The sequence below is a fragment of the Rattus norvegicus genome, chromosome 7 (genome assembly GCF_021556685.1).
Source record: "Rattus norvegicus strain SHRSP/BbbUtx chromosome 7, alternate assembly SHRSP_T2T, whole genome shotgun sequence".
In the NCBI taxonomy this organism is placed as follows: domain Eukaryota; kingdom Metazoa; phylum Chordata; class Mammalia; order Rodentia; family Muridae; genus Rattus; species Rattus norvegicus.
In genome coordinates, this window is record NC_141540.1 from 6309032 (window position 1) to 6325555 (window position 16524).

A 16524-nucleotide genomic window follows, 5' to 3' on the forward strand; every position below is an offset into this window, starting at 1 on the left:
TGAGACCTGAGTTTGATCCTCAGAATCCACATAGCAATGCCAGGCATGGTGATGTGTGTTGTTGTTATAGTCCTGCAGGGAGGTGACACAGGGAGATCCCTGGGCTCACTGGTCAACTAGACCAGCCTCGTTAGTGAGCTGAGCCACTGAGAGAGCCTGTCTCAAAGGAAGTATAGCATTCCTGAAGGTGACACCTGAAACTGTTCCTTGGCCCCAATTCAAGCAAATACCTCCAAGCTCCCACCACACACACAGGAGAGAGAGAGAGAGAGAGAGAGAGAGAGAGAGAGAGAGAGAGAGAGAGAGAGAGAGATCATCATCATCATCAAAATGTAAACGGTTGGGCAGAAGGCTCAGTTGGTAAATGCCTTCCCAGCAAGCATGAAGACTAGGGTAGACGGACTCCTATGCACCACTGGGAAAAACTTTAAAAAGATTTGAGTTTCTAGTAAAGTACAATGGGGAAGTTCTTGCTATCCTTTAGCAATTCGAGAAAACCAAAACTACTTCTGCTCTGTCTTTTGAGTCCGGGAGTAATGCATTGCCTAGTGATTAGGGAGAAAAAGCATTTAGAAATCTGAGCTCTTGGGTCTCCTCTCGAGCAGACACCCACTCTCTCTCTCTGTCTCTCTCCTTCCCCTTGAGCATGCACACACACACAGTCGCACGCACACACCTCAAACCCTGTGACACAACCCCTCACCTATACGCACCCTGGCTCCGGACCATCCTTCAGGTTAAACACCTGCCGAGGGTTCAGAATGTACTGGAACTTCCAAAGCACGCTGCATGAGAAGAAAAGAAAGGCCGATAGCACGGACAACGGGACTCATACACTATTCCATTTTTCTTTACTCTTTTCTAATGTCCTCCCCCAAAAAACCCCCTCCACACACACATTCCCTTCCTCCCCACACACTCTGATCCTCTCCCCCCATCTGGGAAGAACCAGAGCCTCCCTCCTCACCTCTGCCCCTGCTTGCCTCCGCTCTTAGGATTGATGAAGACCAGAAGGGGGTGGGTGTTAGAAACAGGTTCAATCTGCAGTGGGGGAAGACAGTAAGGATAAATAAAGCAAGATTTTGTCAAGGACTGAAAGCAGGCCCTACAGGGCACAGGAATGGCGTTTCCCAAGATGCTTTTCCTCTCTCCTCTACCAAGCTGGGGTTTTTAGAGAGCAGGTATCCCCTACTTTCCACTTCAGTCTCTCCCCAGAAACCTCCAATCAAAAGCTGTCGTGACCTTTAGGCCCACGACCCTCAGCCCTGTACCCGAAAAGCCTCAGGGGTGCACAGGCTCGTAACATCTGTGGTCTTCTGTTTGCACTCCTGTCCAGATACCTGGGAACAAGGAAAGGGGAAGACAATACGGGTTATCCAGGGATCAAATTGGTGGGTCTCACTTGGATCCTCTGTTCTAAATGTCACGCTGGCTGGGTATGGTGGCTCACACCTATCCTATAATCCCAACACTTGGCAGAGGCAGGGGCAGGGGCAGGGGCAGAGGCAGGGGCAGGGGCAGGGGCAGGGGCAGGGGCAGGGGCAGAGGGGCAGAGGCAGAGAGGCAGGGGCAGATCTGAGTTAAAGGCTAGTTTGGTCTACACAGCAAGTTTCAGGCTAGCCAGGGCCACATAGTGAGAAACAGTAAAAAAACACTCCATATCAAACCAAAGGAATACCATGTGTAGTGGTATTCATAAGAAAGCAAGGATGCTTTCCTGTTCAGGGAAAGCTCCTGTTCCCTCCCAGCTGCTGCTGAGGGACTTACCAGGACCCTGGGGTAGATGGAACACGGAGGCAGGATATGATCACGGAGCAGTCCACAGTCACACTCGGGACCAACAGCCTGCAGACAGTCATCGTGGATCTAGGAGCACAGAAGGGAAACAGAAACCATGCAGGAGACCTTGTCAGCTCTCCGCTTGGGAGTATGGACAGGAAGAAAGCCCTTGGGAGCAAGAGTAACTGTTGGAGTGAGAGAGTAGAGAGGGTCTATGGGGCTCAGCCTGGAGGGGCAGTTCCTGAACTGACCTCCAGGTGGCACCACACGCAGTGCAGTCCCGTTAGGCTGTGGTAGGTCCGGATCTTTTTCTGACAGCGGTCGCAGCGTCCAGAATGACAGCCTCCTCGAACCCATACGTGTGGCTGGACCTTAGGGGAGAGAGGAAAGCCCTTGTCTGGGAGCACCTCGTGTGTGGAGAGCAATGAGGGCAGAAAGGGGATAGGGACCAGGGCCAGGATGGGGTTAGCAGTGTGGGAATGAGCAGGCATAGGGTCACTCACACCAATGTCTTTCCGAGACTTGGCATAGGTGCTGACTTCACAAGGCTGGGCCTTCATGGCACAGTGGTCATGAACAATGTACTTACAGACTGGGGAGAGGGAAGAAGGTCAGAGCCTCAGTTGTGGCCTTTCCCCTGTTCTCCTTTCTTGGGAGTGAGGAAGGATCACTCACTGGAACAAGACATACAACCCTTGCTGCCAGGTTGTGGTAGAGAAGTTTGCAAGGGCAAAGCTCACCTCGCTGTCCTAACATTGCAAGTACCACCTCCTGTCTGTCTCCTATGCTAGGCTGGAACCAGGCTGGAAGCTCTCTGGGAGTTTGAGGCGAGCCTGCTCTATTGATCTAGGCCAGGCCAAAGCTACACAGTCAATAAAATAATTGAATCTCTGACGTACTGAAAAATGATAAGGCCTCCCTTTAATTAATCAGTTGCACGTGTCCGTGTGTGGGTGCGCATGGACCACAGTGTACGTGAGAGATCAGAGCACACCTCTCTCTGGTCAGTTCTCGATCCCTTCATTGTAGGTTCAAGGGACTCGAACTCAGAAAGTCACAGTTGGCAGCAAGTGCCCTTACCCAGACTCATCTCGCATCCCTGCTTGTTTGCTCTGAGACAGTCTTACGTAGTCCAGGTTGTACTTAAGGCTGTCCTTAAACTTCCTCTGTAACTGAGGCTGGCCCGCAGCTCCAGATCCTCCCATCTAAGCTGAGGAATGCTGGTACTGCAGGCATGTGCTAGCAACAACAGTGTGACTGTTTACTGTTCACAGCCATCTTTTTCAGTCAAGGAAGCTAAAGGTTAAGGGAAAGCATGAAACCCGGCACGATGACTCATTCTTTAATGCCACATTCAAGAGGCCGAGTAAGTTGGGTGTGGTGGTGCACACCTTTAGTCCCAGCACTCAGGGGGCAGAGGCGGCGGCGGGGGGGGGTCTCTGTGAGTTTGAGGCCAGCCTGGTCTATATAGCAAGTGCCAGGACTACAAAGAGAGACCCTGTCTCAAAAACAAAAAGGAGGAGGAGGAAGAGGAGAAGGAGTGGCAGTGACAGCAGCGCCACTGCTGCTACTGAGGCAAGAAGATTGCTGGGAGTTTTGAGGTCAGTTTGGGCCATACAGTTCCAGGCCAGTCTGAGCTACAGTGAGAGATCCTGTCTTTTTATTTATAAGTCTTAAAAAAAAAAAAAAGATTATTTCGGAGAAAAAAAGACATATGGGTTTGAAACTCAGCACAGCGTACAAATAATAATAATTGACAGGAAGTTATGTTGCTTTCCCAGGATCACAGAGAGTGAGTGGCAGAGCCCCAAATTCAAATCCCTGTTTCTCTGCAATCTTAGCAGCACATCCCCACTAACTGCTGAGCTTCCCCGCTCCCACCTTCCCAGTGTAACTCACGGTTACAGCTCAGGCCTTGTTTGCCGAGGCCAATGCTCAACTCGCACAGGTTGCAGTAGACCGGTCTGGAGAATCTCTTGGGTCTCCATATATGGTGTCCATCATCTTTCATAGTCTAGGAGGTCACAGAGGGTGCCAACTTCTTAGAAGGCTAAGCTTGTTTCTCTGGGGAGTACATTTCAAGGCAGCACTTGACCCGTCCTTACAAAACCCTTTTCCACTCACCATGTCTATCCCCAGAAGGACAAGCAGGGGCACAGTGGTAGCCCCAGCCCGGACCCACTCAGCTAGGGAGACACAGCCACTGCCATCCCGGTCCATCTCTTTCATCATCTCCTGAAGGATCTGATTGGACAGGGAGAAAGGCCTTTTGCTGGGACTGACTCCCAGACCCTCTCCACTGTCTCCTAGGACATCACGCAGAGTCATTCTAGCAGAGGAACCAGATGCCCATGGGAGAGGGGTAGACAAACTGCCTCACCGGTCTCAGCTCAGACACATCCCAGTCCAGATATTCAGCCACTCTCATCATTTGCAGGATGATTTTTTCTACTTCCTGGAGATAAGAGGGGGAAAGCCATAGTTAGCTACTTACTGTCACCACAAAGCCACAGCCACTTACTATGGCCGCTGCACAGACATCCTCAGAAATCAGGCTTCCTGGATTCCACTTCCAGATTCCCCTCTCATTCTCAGGCACCTCTGACAAGTTAAGCATTCACAGGGCCCATATCCTCTGGCTCCTTTATTTTACAGTCTAAGCTCTTGGGACCCACTTCCACAGTTAGTCCTAGGGGACTAAGAATCTTCTCCACACCACTGTCTCCTGCTTTCTCTTTCTTAAATGGGGCTGAACCCGAGGTCTTGTGTACGCTAGCAAGCTCTGAGCCACTGAGCTGCACCTCCGACCTTCTCCCTGTTTCTAGAGACCCTGGGAAAGTCCGGGTGTAAGAGCACGGGCAGATGGACAGACTCCCTTTCCTACCACACGTGTCCCACAACTCACTGTGCTGTCTAGGATCCCATTTCTGTCCATGTCGTACAGCTTGAAGGTGACTGTGAAGTGTTTGAGGAACTGGGTCAGTTTATGAGAGAGAGCCAAAGAATTCATCCCAAGGCCAGGCATGGTGGGCCGTAATCCCAGCACTTGGAAGGCAGAGGCACGTAGATTTCTATGAGTTCAAGGCCATGCTGCTCTACATAGGAAGTTCTAGGCCAGCCAGGCATTCATAGTGAGACCCTGTCTCAAAGAAATATTAAACACAGCAAAAACCGAACCGAAACAAAAACTCCCAAGGATTCAGAAATCAAGAGATATGGAGGGAGCTTGAAGCTAGGAATAGGATTGACAGAAGAGATTAGAAAGAAGGGAGGCACAGGGTATGGACCTAAAATCCCAGGACTCAGGAAGCTGAGGCAGGAGGATAGACAATTTGAGACCAGGATGGGTTACACATACAAATGAGAAAAAAAAAAAAAAGAAAAGAAAAAAGGAAGGGAAAACAGCCATGCATGCTGGCCCTGATAAGTACAACAGAGGCCACACACAGTTCTATGTGCCATGAACATCCAAGGCCACCTCCATGGGGATAGACAGGCACAGGAACCGAAGTGACGGTGGTGGGTAGCATTAGGTATAGGCAGCTCAGGAGAACAGAGGGAACAGGCCCAGTCTCAGGTCTCACCTTGCTGTCTTGAAAAATCCCAAAGGAATATGGAAAGGGGCCTGGGGAATACCCCCCACCCCCCACCCCGCTTCCCTTTTCCCCTCCTCCACCTCACCCCCGGCTGGAATGGTGAACTCACACTCTAGCTTGTCTTCCGGACTGCCGCCTTCCAGGAGGGTGAAGTAGCAGTAGACGTCACTGAGACAGATCACATTGGCTACAAGATGAAAACATGGCAGATCCGTGGGCAGATCTCCCTTGGGTCTTTCTTCTTGTGGCTTTCCCAGATCTCCCTTTTATCTTTCTTTTTACCAGCACCTAGCTCAGTGACAGCACCCTCTACCTCCCTCTCTCTTGACCGCCCACAGTATGTGACAGTTTCAACTCTAAGTCAAACTACTTTGACATTTTCCCCCATAGGCCCAGGCTTAATCGTACCTTTTGACTCAGTCTCCTCATCCAAGTCTTGACTGCTATGGAAGGACCAAAACAGAGTCCAGCATAGGTGATGGGGAACCTCCTCCACTTCCAGATACATTTTCAGGAACTGTTCAAATCCCAGGTACCCAATCTCCTGTGATAAAAGTGAGTATCAGTGGGCTGGAGAGACGGCTCAGTGGTTAAGAGCACTGACTGCTCCTCCAGAGGTCCTGAGTTCAAACTCCAGCAACCACATCACCATGGTTCACAACCATCTGTAATGGGATCTGGTGCCCTCTTCTGGTGTGTCTGAAGACAGCAACAGTGTACTCATATACATAAAAATTAATAATTTTTTTAAAAAGTGACTATTAATTTGGGGAGTCTGCAGGATGGAGAAGCTGGGGACTGAGGAATGGGAATAGGCGACGGATGCGGAGTTCTGATAAGCACGAGGCAGAATACAGTTCTTAGACCATCTCCTGAGTTACTAGGATCTCTCGTTCTGTTCCAAAGCAATAGCTGCAGGTAACAATGGGGTGTTTAGAGGGAAGAGCAAGAAGCGGGCCCACAAAAATTCCTAGAAGTTGGGGATCCCAGTGGAGAGGTAGTCGAGGAAAGGGTACCCCATGCCACTTACATCTCCTTGGCAATATTTGTTCATCTCAAAGACCTTCAGCACATCGCTGACACTTTTGGTGGAGTCTGCGTAAGAAGACAGTGAGACAAGAACAATGTGAGCGGCCCTTTGCCAGAGTTCCACTTGGACACCTACAGCTCAAAAGGGGTTGAATGAACAGAGCCATTGTAAGAAGGCAAGAACAGGGCTGGAGAGATGGCTCAGCGGTTAAGAGCACTGACTGCTCTTCCAGAGGTCCTGAGTTCAATTCCCAGCAACCACATGGTGGCTCACAGCCATCTGTAATGGGATCTGATGCCCTCTTCTGGTGTGTCTGAAGACAGCAACAGTGTACTTATATATAAATAATTTTTTTAAGTCCTTAAAAATTAAAAAAAGAAGGGCAAGGACATGTCAGCTCCTCCAGCAATCGCCCTCTTTTCCCCCTTTGAGGCCTACAGCAAACAGTCAGGAGGAAAGGTGGACAGAGGTGGGAGCCTCAGGCGTGGTGGGCTGTGTAAGGAGACCAGCTCCAGGTGGCTGGGACACTGAAGTTAAGTGTCAGGAGAATGAGGCCTCCAGAACTGAAGGGCCAGGAGAAAGACTCACAGTCTATGTACTTTTGCAGCTGGGCAAAGTCTTCTGGGCTGATGAGGCCCTTGTCTTTGGCCATCTTTCTTCTCTGCTTGAGGCTGATCGCAGAGATAACCTGGTTGTACAGCCTCTTATGTTTGCTTTTCAGAGGGTAAGCCTAGGGGAAGACCAGAGAACTGGAGAATGCCAGTTGTCTGCACCCTGTGCTTCTTTTCTCTTTATTCCTCCCCGCCCCCGCCCTACCCCGTGTCTGTCTCCAACTCTCCCCGACAAGGCCTGTCCTGTCTGTCTTTCTCTGACTCATCTCTGACATTTTCTTTCATTTCTGTGTCTTTCTTCCACTCGGACTTGTCCCATCTGTCTTGATTCATCAGACCACTATCACCACACCATCCTCACTGCCCCTCCCCGAAACCGTCCCCCCCCCCCCCCCCCCCCCGCCAGCTCCTCGGGATGCGCCTGGCCTTTTTCAGGCTCCCCCCACCCTTTCAGGCTGTGTGGCCCCTCCCCATCTCCTATCCTCCCAAGGTTCTTACTACCTCAGCACACCTCAGAAGGCAGGACCCCATCTTGCTCCTCCTCCAGCCACCACTCCCCCGAGCCACACCCCTGCAACGACCTCTAGCGCTTCGGACACGTGACTCAGAACTAGGCTGAGATCCTACCTAGTCCTGTTCATATCCCGGGGCTTGGGGCTTTCTAGGGAAGGGTGGGGACTTGGCTAGTGGGACTGGAGGAGGTTAGCAAGGAAGGCTCCAGCTTCCTGGGTGCAGGACTGCTGAGCTGCTTGCTGCAGACTCGGCTATGATGCCAGATCTTCCACCATGCTGGGCTACCAGCGTTTATGGAGCCCCACCTTTTGGTACTGGACCCAGGAATCAAACGGGAATAATTACGCGGTACCGACTAACACCTGCCTTAAGGACTGAATAATAAACGGTGACATTTCTTGATGATGTTATTTGTTTGCTTGCAAAGGTCTCCCTACTAGTTGGCCCCGGCTGTTGGGAGAACTGGTTGTGTAGAGCAGACTGCATCAAACTGTTCAGCAATAGGCCTCCCAGAGCCACTGACCTGGATAAGCTATTGTATCTGGGGTCTTGGGTCTCCGAGGCAAACGTTCTACAATTGAGCTACAGCCTAACCCACCTTGGTAATTTAATAACAGCAACAGCAGTAATTACATATTTTACAGAAATAAATAGCACCAGGCTGCTGAGGAGTTAGAACTGCTCACACCTAACAGGATTCCACTGGGCCTGTGGTTTGGAATAATTACACCAGCAAAACGGAGAATGGTACATACCTTTCACAGTTGTAAAGTTAAATAGACTATATTAAGAATACCTCAAATTATGTCTGCTATAAAGGAAGCCTACAAGAAACAGCAACTATCACTGTATTAATACAACTAAATATTTAAATGAAAACAATTTTAAGAAATAACACAAGAGAATTAAACGTTCAAACAAACAAGCAAGCAGTGTAGTGCTTTACCAGCTGAAATCCAAGTTCTCAGGAAGAGGAGGCAGGATCATCATGCGTTCAAGGCCAAAGTGGGCTACATCATGAGAACATGTCTGTCTAAAACTACCCATCCCTCTCTCTGGGAAAAAACCAGAACCAAAACCAAAAATACTTCTGGTGGCCTCCACCTGTGATTCCAGTACCGGAAAGCTGTGGGAGGGACTGTGAGGAAACACAAGGATTTTAAGGTCATCCATGGCTACTTGGCAAGTTCAAGGTCAGTGTAGGATACATTGAGATCCTCTTTCATTTTTTTTTTTGTTCTTTTTTTTTTTTTTTTTTGGAGCTGGGGACTGAACCCAGGGCCTTGCCCTTCCTAGGCAAGCGCTCTACCACTGAGCTAAATCCCCAACCCCCATTTTTTTTTTTTAAGAGTTGAAAATTTATTTAGAAAAAAGCAAGCCCTCCCCCAGCCCAGCGAGGCGTTTCCGGGGCCCTGCTCTTTCCAGTCACCACCCCTTTCCCACTCCAGCCTCCATCACACTATTATGAGGCTGCTACTTGGGTGAGGGGTTCCTCCAGGTACTGCACCAAGGCCTGGGCCTTGGCCTTGAGCATCCCGAAGCCTACAGTCTCCTCTGCATACATACATAGCAGAAGGTTGGCCACCCTGGTAATGGCTACACGGCCCTCCATGCAGTCCATGAGGATAAATTTGAGACTGTCTTCATTAAACGCTTGGTTCCCGTTCCTATCGTATGCGGCCCAGATGTTACTGGCGATGGCCGCGGTGACCTGGGCATCTGTGTCCCCATAATCGGAGTAGGCCAGCAACGATCCCTCATTATTCAGCAGCAGGGTGCTTTGGACTCCTCCAGTGTTGGCTTGGCTTAGTACCTGCATCAAAGCCTTAGGACGCAGCATGCCTGCGTCTCTTAACCCTGACCTGCTCCCACAAACCCTACAGTCGCAGCCTGCCTCTTTCATTTTTTAAAAAACCTCATGTCAGCCATTCTTGCTTTCCCAGAATGCATTCTTGTAATCCCAGAATGCAATGGGGAGGCTGAAGCCAGAGGATGGTGACTTTGAAGCCAGTGAGACTTTATGTTAAAAATTACAACTAAGGGCTGGAGAGGTGGCTCAGCGGTTAAGAGCACTGACTGCTCTTCCAGAGGTCCTGAGTTCAAATCCCAGCAACCACATGGTGGCTCACAACCATCTGTAATGGGATCTGATGCCCTCTTCTGGTGTGTCTGAAGACAGCTACAGTGTACTCATATATAATAAATAAATAAATCTTTAAAAAAAAATTACAACTAAGTTCCACATGGTAGAGCACATCACACCTTTACCTTCTTTTTTTTTTTCCTTTTTTTTTTTTCGGAGCTGAGGACCAACCCAGGGCCTTGCGGTTGCTAGGCAAGCGCTCTACCACTGAGCCAAATCCCCAACCCCTCACATCACACCTTTAATGGAAGCACTCTGGAAGCAGAGGCAGGAGGATGTCTGTAAGTTCAGGGCCAGCCTGGTCTACATAGTGAGTTCCAGAACAGCCAGGGTTATGTAGAGAGATCATGTCTAAAAACAAACGAAAACTTACTTGCCAATCTTTTAGAGAACCTGATTTGATTCCTAGCACACACATCAGTGGGCTCACAACAGCCTATTAATGCCGGCTTTAAGGGACATGGTGCTCTTCTCCTGCCTACACAGGCACTGCACACACACGGCAGACACTCAAATGTATACACAGAACTTAAAAATAAAATCCATCGATCTTGGTGGCCTGTGCTTTCAACCTCAGCACTCAAGAGGCAGAGGTAGGTAGGTCTCTGAGTTTGAGGACAGCTCTACATATTGACTTCTAGTCCTTTTAGCCAGATCCTGTCTCAAAAAACAAATAAAGAAATCAAAAACAAAAACAAACCCAAGAAGGGGTGATGAGAAGGTTCAGCAGGTAAAGGCTTGCTGCACAAGCCTGGCTACCTTTATTGCACACAGAACATATAAGGGTAAGAGAGGTGGCTCTGGGGGTTGGGGATTTAGCTCAGTGGTAGCATAAGGCCCTGGGTTCGGTCCCCAGCTCCGAAAAGAAAAAAGAAAAAGAAGAGAGAGAGAGAGAAAGAGAGAGAGAGAGAGAGAGAGAGAGAGAGAGAGAGAGAGAGAGAGGTGGCTCTGCCGTTAGGAGCACTGGTTACTTTCCCAGAGGTCCTGGGTTCAGTTCCTAGCACCCATCTGTAATGGGATCTGATGCCCTCTTCTGGCATGTACCACAAATACACACGGGATACTCATACCTAAGTAAAAATAATCTCTTCAGAAACTGAACATGAGCTGGATGGTGGTGACTCACACCTTTACTCTCAGCACTCCGGGTTAGGGGTGGGGGTGCGGGAAGGAGCAGAAGCAGATTGGAGGATGTGGGGCAGAAGCAGACGGATCTCTGTAAGTTCAAAGAAAGCCTGGTCTAGAGCGAGTTCCAGGACAGCCAGGGCAGTTACACAGAGAAACCCTGTCAAGGAGGAGGAGGGGGAGGAGGAGGGGGAGGAGGAAGAGGGGGGAAGAGGAGGGGGAGGGGGAGGGGGAGGAGGAGGAAGAGGGGGGAGGAAGGGGAAGAGGAAGAGGAAGAAGAGAAAAAGGTAAGAGAGAACCAACTCCACAAAGTTGTTTTCAGACCAACACACTAATTTATACTACTCTGGTGCATACATGTGTGTGTGCACGCGCACACACACACACACACACACACACACACACATGCACACACACACACTAAAAATAAAACTTTATAAAAGAGGGGAAAAAAAATAAAGAGGAAGAGAGGAGAAGGACGATACGGCTGAAGCTCAAGGCTGGGAGAGCCCAGGACAACTGATAAGGCGGGAGTGCGGCTCCAGCCCCAGAGCACTGCCTTCACTTGCTCTCCCTGCCACACGCTGCCCTCTTGTTCTCAAGCAGTCCAAGGCTTTACCTATCACACAGCATTTGCTGTGCTGCCTGATGAGGACATTTCCCCTAATCCCAGTAGAGCCATGTCTCACCTAAAATATCAGCTTCTTCATGAGAACTTCCTTGATGTTGGAGCCAACTCATTCATTCACTCATTCATTCACTGAAGCGGGGTTTCACTAGCCTGAGCTGGCTTGAGACTCATGTAAATCTCCTGCCTGGGTCTCTGTACTTTTTTTTGTTCTATCTCAGTGTGGCTTCCCTGTGAAATCACAAGGAGAAATTATTATCCCGTCTTTGAGTGTCCATATTTCACCAAAACCTTGGTTCCACAAGGGTAGGACCTTATCAGTCTTCTTTCTCCTCTTTCCTCAGTATCTAAAAAAAGGACTCAGCATGGACTGAACTCTCAGTGTCGCTTGTATAAATGGTTCTATAAACCTGGGTAGCCATTTTTGGTGGGGTCTACGAGTCCAAGTTTGGATAAACAGGATGCCACCGAGTGTCCACCTGGCAGTCAGGAAAGTATGAGACAACTTGGAGGGTCCGTAGTAAATAACATCTGTGTTCCAAAGACTCTCTGAGAAGATTCGAAAATGATCTTTTAGGACGATGACACCTGAGAAAAGGACTTTGCCTTTCTGGCCCCACCCATGACTACAACCCATCCTTTGCTGCCAACAAAGCTAATGAATGTAAGAGCCTTATGATCAATAGAGATTAAACAGCTTAATTAGTATCTCTGATTACTGATGGGGAATTTTAGATGATTCCAAAGTTCTGGGAAATGGAAACTGAGGAGAAAACAAACAAGGAACGAAGAACAGGGAGAGGCCAAGTCTTCTCTCTGGTCACTCTTCACAATGGCACAGGTCCTTCCTGTCCCTTCTTGGACTCCCCAAGTCTCACGCCTGGAAGAGGCGATGTGTAATGGAAACTGAAGACATTCCTTGCTTTTGTTGTTTGCCTTTGAGCCAGGGTCTCATGATGTAGCCCTTGGTACAGCCTCTTAAGTGCTGGGGTTACTTATAGTCATCTGCGACCACACCCTGCTCGAGAATGGACCTTTGAATTAGGTGCATGTTGGAATCACAGCTCTTGGATGAGTCCTTTTACTCACTGAACCACATTAAAAATTTAAAGCTGGGAATCAAACTCAGGGCCTTAAGATCTCAAGCATGTCAGGTGGTCCTCAGTAATGTACAGCTACTGAGCTATATACACTAGCCCAATCTTATCAATAAATAGGTACCCAATCGGTCACAAAGTGGGTTTTAAGTAAGTTTGTATAGCAATAATACATAGTAAGTGTGGAATACAGAATTAGAATTCAATAAACATCAGTCAATATTATATAGGGTTAATACACAGAAAATAATTTTCTGCCAGGTGAAGTGCAGTTGCAAAGACAATTCTGGCCACTCAGGAGACTCAGACCAGAAGATGGAGAGCTCGAGGTCTGCCTTGGCTACAAAGTAAGTTTAAGGACTGCATGGGAGACGTTGGTGAGACCCCGTTCCCCCACAACCCTCCCCAAAATGAGAAAAAGAAACACATTCGGATATTAGGAAGAATTACACCTTTAAGTCAAGAACTCACAAATTCTAGTGACTCAGACTCCTTCCACTTTAAAGTGAAAATACTTATGTCAGGTACAGACATGTAGCAGCATCAGGATCGTGAATTTGCCTCGGAGAAAATGAGGAGGTGGCTGGAAACTATAGAGTGAGGAACATCTGTGTGTTGGGACCTTGGACATGGGGTCTTCTAGGGATCTATTCAGATGCCCTGACTTCAGGTCATCTGCCCCTGGACCTGAAGGAGAGCAAGCTATAGGAGCCCAGGATCTTAAAGACCTGGAACAAGTCCAATGTTGTCCTCCACTTCATCCCAGCCCTGAAGCTATAACCTGGGCTAGTCCAGACAGATGCAGGGCTGGAAGGGTGGGGTCTGTAGTCCTACCCCCAGCTATCTGTGACTCACACTTCCCTTCCCTCCGCTGATTTCCCGACTCACCTCTACCAACTTGGGGTGAGACCAGAAGAAACTGACTTGGAGGGGAACAATCCTACAACATCCTGGGCTCAGGATCACAGTCAGACTCTAGACAATCTGCCCAAAGTACGTCCACCAAATCTTGATGCCTCTCCTTTTCCAGACCTAACTTTAAACACTGAATACTAAAATTGCAGCTACTGAAGAGGTAAGGTTTCCACAACCGGCACTAACACTTAACGTTTCCTTTCGCTCCATTGCTCACTTTCAAATTCACCATTACTCAAAAATTAGCGTGTTTCTAGGACATTCAGAATGTCCCAGCAAGAAACTTCACAGAGCAGGTACTTCTCGCTTTAGAGCCAAGCCTAAGGAGCGGGACTAACCACATCACGTATCCCTTTTGCCCAGGGTTGAGGGTCCGTTCTTTTCTCCCCATCCCTGCTACTACTCAGAGATATTGTTTTCCTTGAAGCATCAGAAGTCATTGAATCATCACAAACAACAAGGATAGTTGTGTTGCCCGAATAAGGGGGTGGCACTATGTTCCTGTACGGAGGGTGTCGGAGGGTGTCGGAGGGTGTCATAGCTACAAGTACAGGAGGAAGTTACGATGTTGGCATAGTTGGGGGATGTGGGCTTGTATTTTCCGAGGCTGTGGAGATGACCAATAATATTTACTTTTCTTCCTCGGTAGTCAGGTTCATTTCTCATTTAAAGCTGAAAAGTGGCTTTCCACCCAGTGTTTTCAGAAAATTCCCCGGGACAGGTGTGGAAAGGATCGGAGGCCAAAGAAGAACCCTTCTTCACCCGTGTGGCACCTTGGGGTTTCCAAAAGGCACCTTTCTTCCGAGTTCCCGGGAGCTGAGCTTCCCCAGCTCTCCGGGTGAGCAAGAGGGATGAGGTTGGAGGGAAGGTCTGGGGGAAACGCAGCTTACCCCGTCTTGCGTAGCGCTACGGCAACCCCCGCGTCCCGGCGCAAACCCTTCCAGCAGCCGGCTCCAGCTGTCAACGCTTCCTTCTCTGGACGCTGCAGCCCTCACCCAGCCCGTGGGGCGGCCCCTTCCGCAGTCCTTCTGCCCGGGTGCGAGAGTGCGCGAGTGGCGCGGGGCTCTCGGTGGGCTCTAACTTGACCCAGGAGAGCGCACGGTCGGAGCTGGGGCGCCGGAGCCCGAGCTGGGCTTGAGGGGATGGGCTAGGAAGACGCGGCCGCCGCGGGGCCGCCCAGCTCCTGACGACACACTGCCCGCCCCCGACCCAGCCTGCCCTCCCGCCGCGCCCGAGACCACCGCTGTTGCCAGCTTTCCAACACAATCTGCTCCGCGTTTCCAGAGTATCTCCAGGGCTCTGGTTTGTGCCACTTTCTCCACTCCCACGCTTCTGTCTTCCCACGCCTGGGGCAGCTCTACTTCTATTTTTCTCTTCTATTTAGTCAAAGCGTCTCCCATCATCCCTTCCCTGGAAGGCCAAGGTAGGGGTCAGGGTGCCGATTGGAACCACCCAGCAACTAGTCAGCAATTGGCCGGCCTTCCAGTCTCCGAATCGTCACTTTGGACGCGCCTGCCCAACTCAATGACTCCATTCAGGAGAATCCAGAGGGGGCAAGGCCAGAGTTCCACACTTGACGCTAGACCTAGGTACATTTCCTTCGCCACATGGCTCCACACTGCTTGACCCTGCCTGAGATAATTGCCTACCTCTCCTCCGAGTACCTCAGCTCCTCCTCGGACTTGTCTATGCACAACTTTTTCTCTCCAAAATCCATATCCTTTCCTTAAGACCAGGGTGGAGGTTTAGGTGCATAAAGCACGTTTGACTGTGTTCACCTTTTCTCCGTACCCAACCCTAGCACTTTACCCTCTGGCCTTGGCAGATGGCACAGAAGTTGCTGGGCAAAGGTAGCGGCTGAAGTCAGAGCCTTTCAGTTTTTTCTACTTGTAATTGGACTCTTGGAGCAGCATGGTTGGTTCGTGAGGCTGAACCGAGAAGAGACCAAAGATTGGGGTTTACTGGGGACCCAGGCATCCTGCACCCCGGCCCCGCCCCAAACCTCTAACTCCCTCCTACCCTTCTCTGAAGTAGGAGTGTAACAAAGCTTTGTGTTCTTGGAATTCTATCCTCTTACAGCTAGAAGTAGAAAGGAGTGGGAGAGCAGACTGCTTGTTGGAAGTGTGTGTGTGTGTGTATGTATTTGGGTCCAGTGAGGGTCAGAGAAAAAAAAAAAGAAAGAAAGAAAGAAAGAAAGAAAGAAAGAAAGAAAGAAAGAAAGAAAGAAAATATATTAGGCCCTCTAGTGGAAACAGAGAAGTAAGCAGTTTTCAAATATTTGGAGACAAAGCTGTTGAAGCAACTCTCTGGAGTCCAGATCAATGGGGTTTGTTGTTCTTTAAACTTTAGATTCAGATCAGGAGTTGGAGAGTGAGCTGTCTCTGTTCTGCTGTCCTTTTCAGGTTCGTTCTGTTCGGTTGTGTTTGCACACGGATTTTTTTTTTTTTTCCTCTTCCTCCGCCATCATTGCCACAATCACACTGCAGATGAACTTCAGTGCCTGGATCATGCTTCTCGAATGCTCCACCACCAATCTATACCCCTATCCCATACCTTTCTTTAACAGCATATTCTTCACCGTTAGCAAAGCTTATCTCCCCTTCCTACGTAGCCCCTGTCTTCACAGTCAGTAACTATTTTTTCCTGAGATAAGATTTTAGCATGTATGTAGCCCAGGCTGGCCTCCAACTTGCCATCCTGCCTCAACCTCTCAAGAGCTGGGTTTGCTCATGTATGCCACTGTTGGCATCAACGGACACTTTTGAAGGCCTCTTTATACCTGATTTTGCTCTTAGATCTGTAGGATAAGAAAAAAATATAGACCAAACAAGCGGCTAGATGTCTGTAAAGCTTCCCAGCTCTTGATCACCCTAAACAAAGATCTGTTTAAATAGCACTGTGTCCAAAACTACTCTTCTAATCAATCCTTGCATAAAATTAAAGACTCTCCTACATTGAAAAAAAAGCCACCATTGGAATATGATTTCTCCAATAAGGGTTAAGAGGAACTCAGTCTTACTGTAGCATCTTTGCGCCTTATTTAGGATCTGTGCTTTGCCATACTCCAAGTCAGTTGGTGGTGGGGGT

General features: G+C 49.2%; 1 protein-coding gene and 1 pseudogene across 50 annotated transcripts in view; both read right to left on the reverse strand.

Moving 5' to 3' along the window:
* Positions 1-15430, reverse strand: part of Dgka (diacylglycerol kinase, alpha) — a 26991-nt gene extending 11561 nt beyond the window's left edge. For 5 of the 50 annotated variants that reach the window (XR_015623738.1, XR_015623735.1, XR_015623739.1 and 2 more), the window contains exons 1-15: positions 14328-14581; positions 6994-7135; positions 6406-6470; positions 5784-5919; positions 5485-5562; positions 4685-4734; positions 4160-4234; positions 3904-4023; positions 3679-3793; positions 2283-2371; positions 2031-2150; positions 1768-1866; positions 1272-1340; positions 968-1041; positions 714-785 (exon numbers count right to left, since the gene is read on the reverse strand). Coding sequence is in view for 32 of the 50 variants with exons in the window: in XM_087555556.1 (XP_087411682.1) it covers positions 714-785; positions 968-1041; positions 1272-1340; positions 1768-1866; positions 2031-2150; positions 2283-2371; positions 3679-3793; positions 3904-4023; positions 4160-4234; positions 4685-4734; positions 5485-5562; positions 5784-5919; positions 6406-6470; positions 6994-7057 (1226 nt within the window). In the remaining 18 variants the exon portion in view is untranslated. 50 annotated transcript variants of the gene reach the window in all.
* Positions 8876-9432, reverse strand: Robld3-ps1 (roadblock domain containing 3, pseudogene 1; annotated as a pseudogene).
* Positions 15431-16524: the final 1094 nt, after the last annotated feature.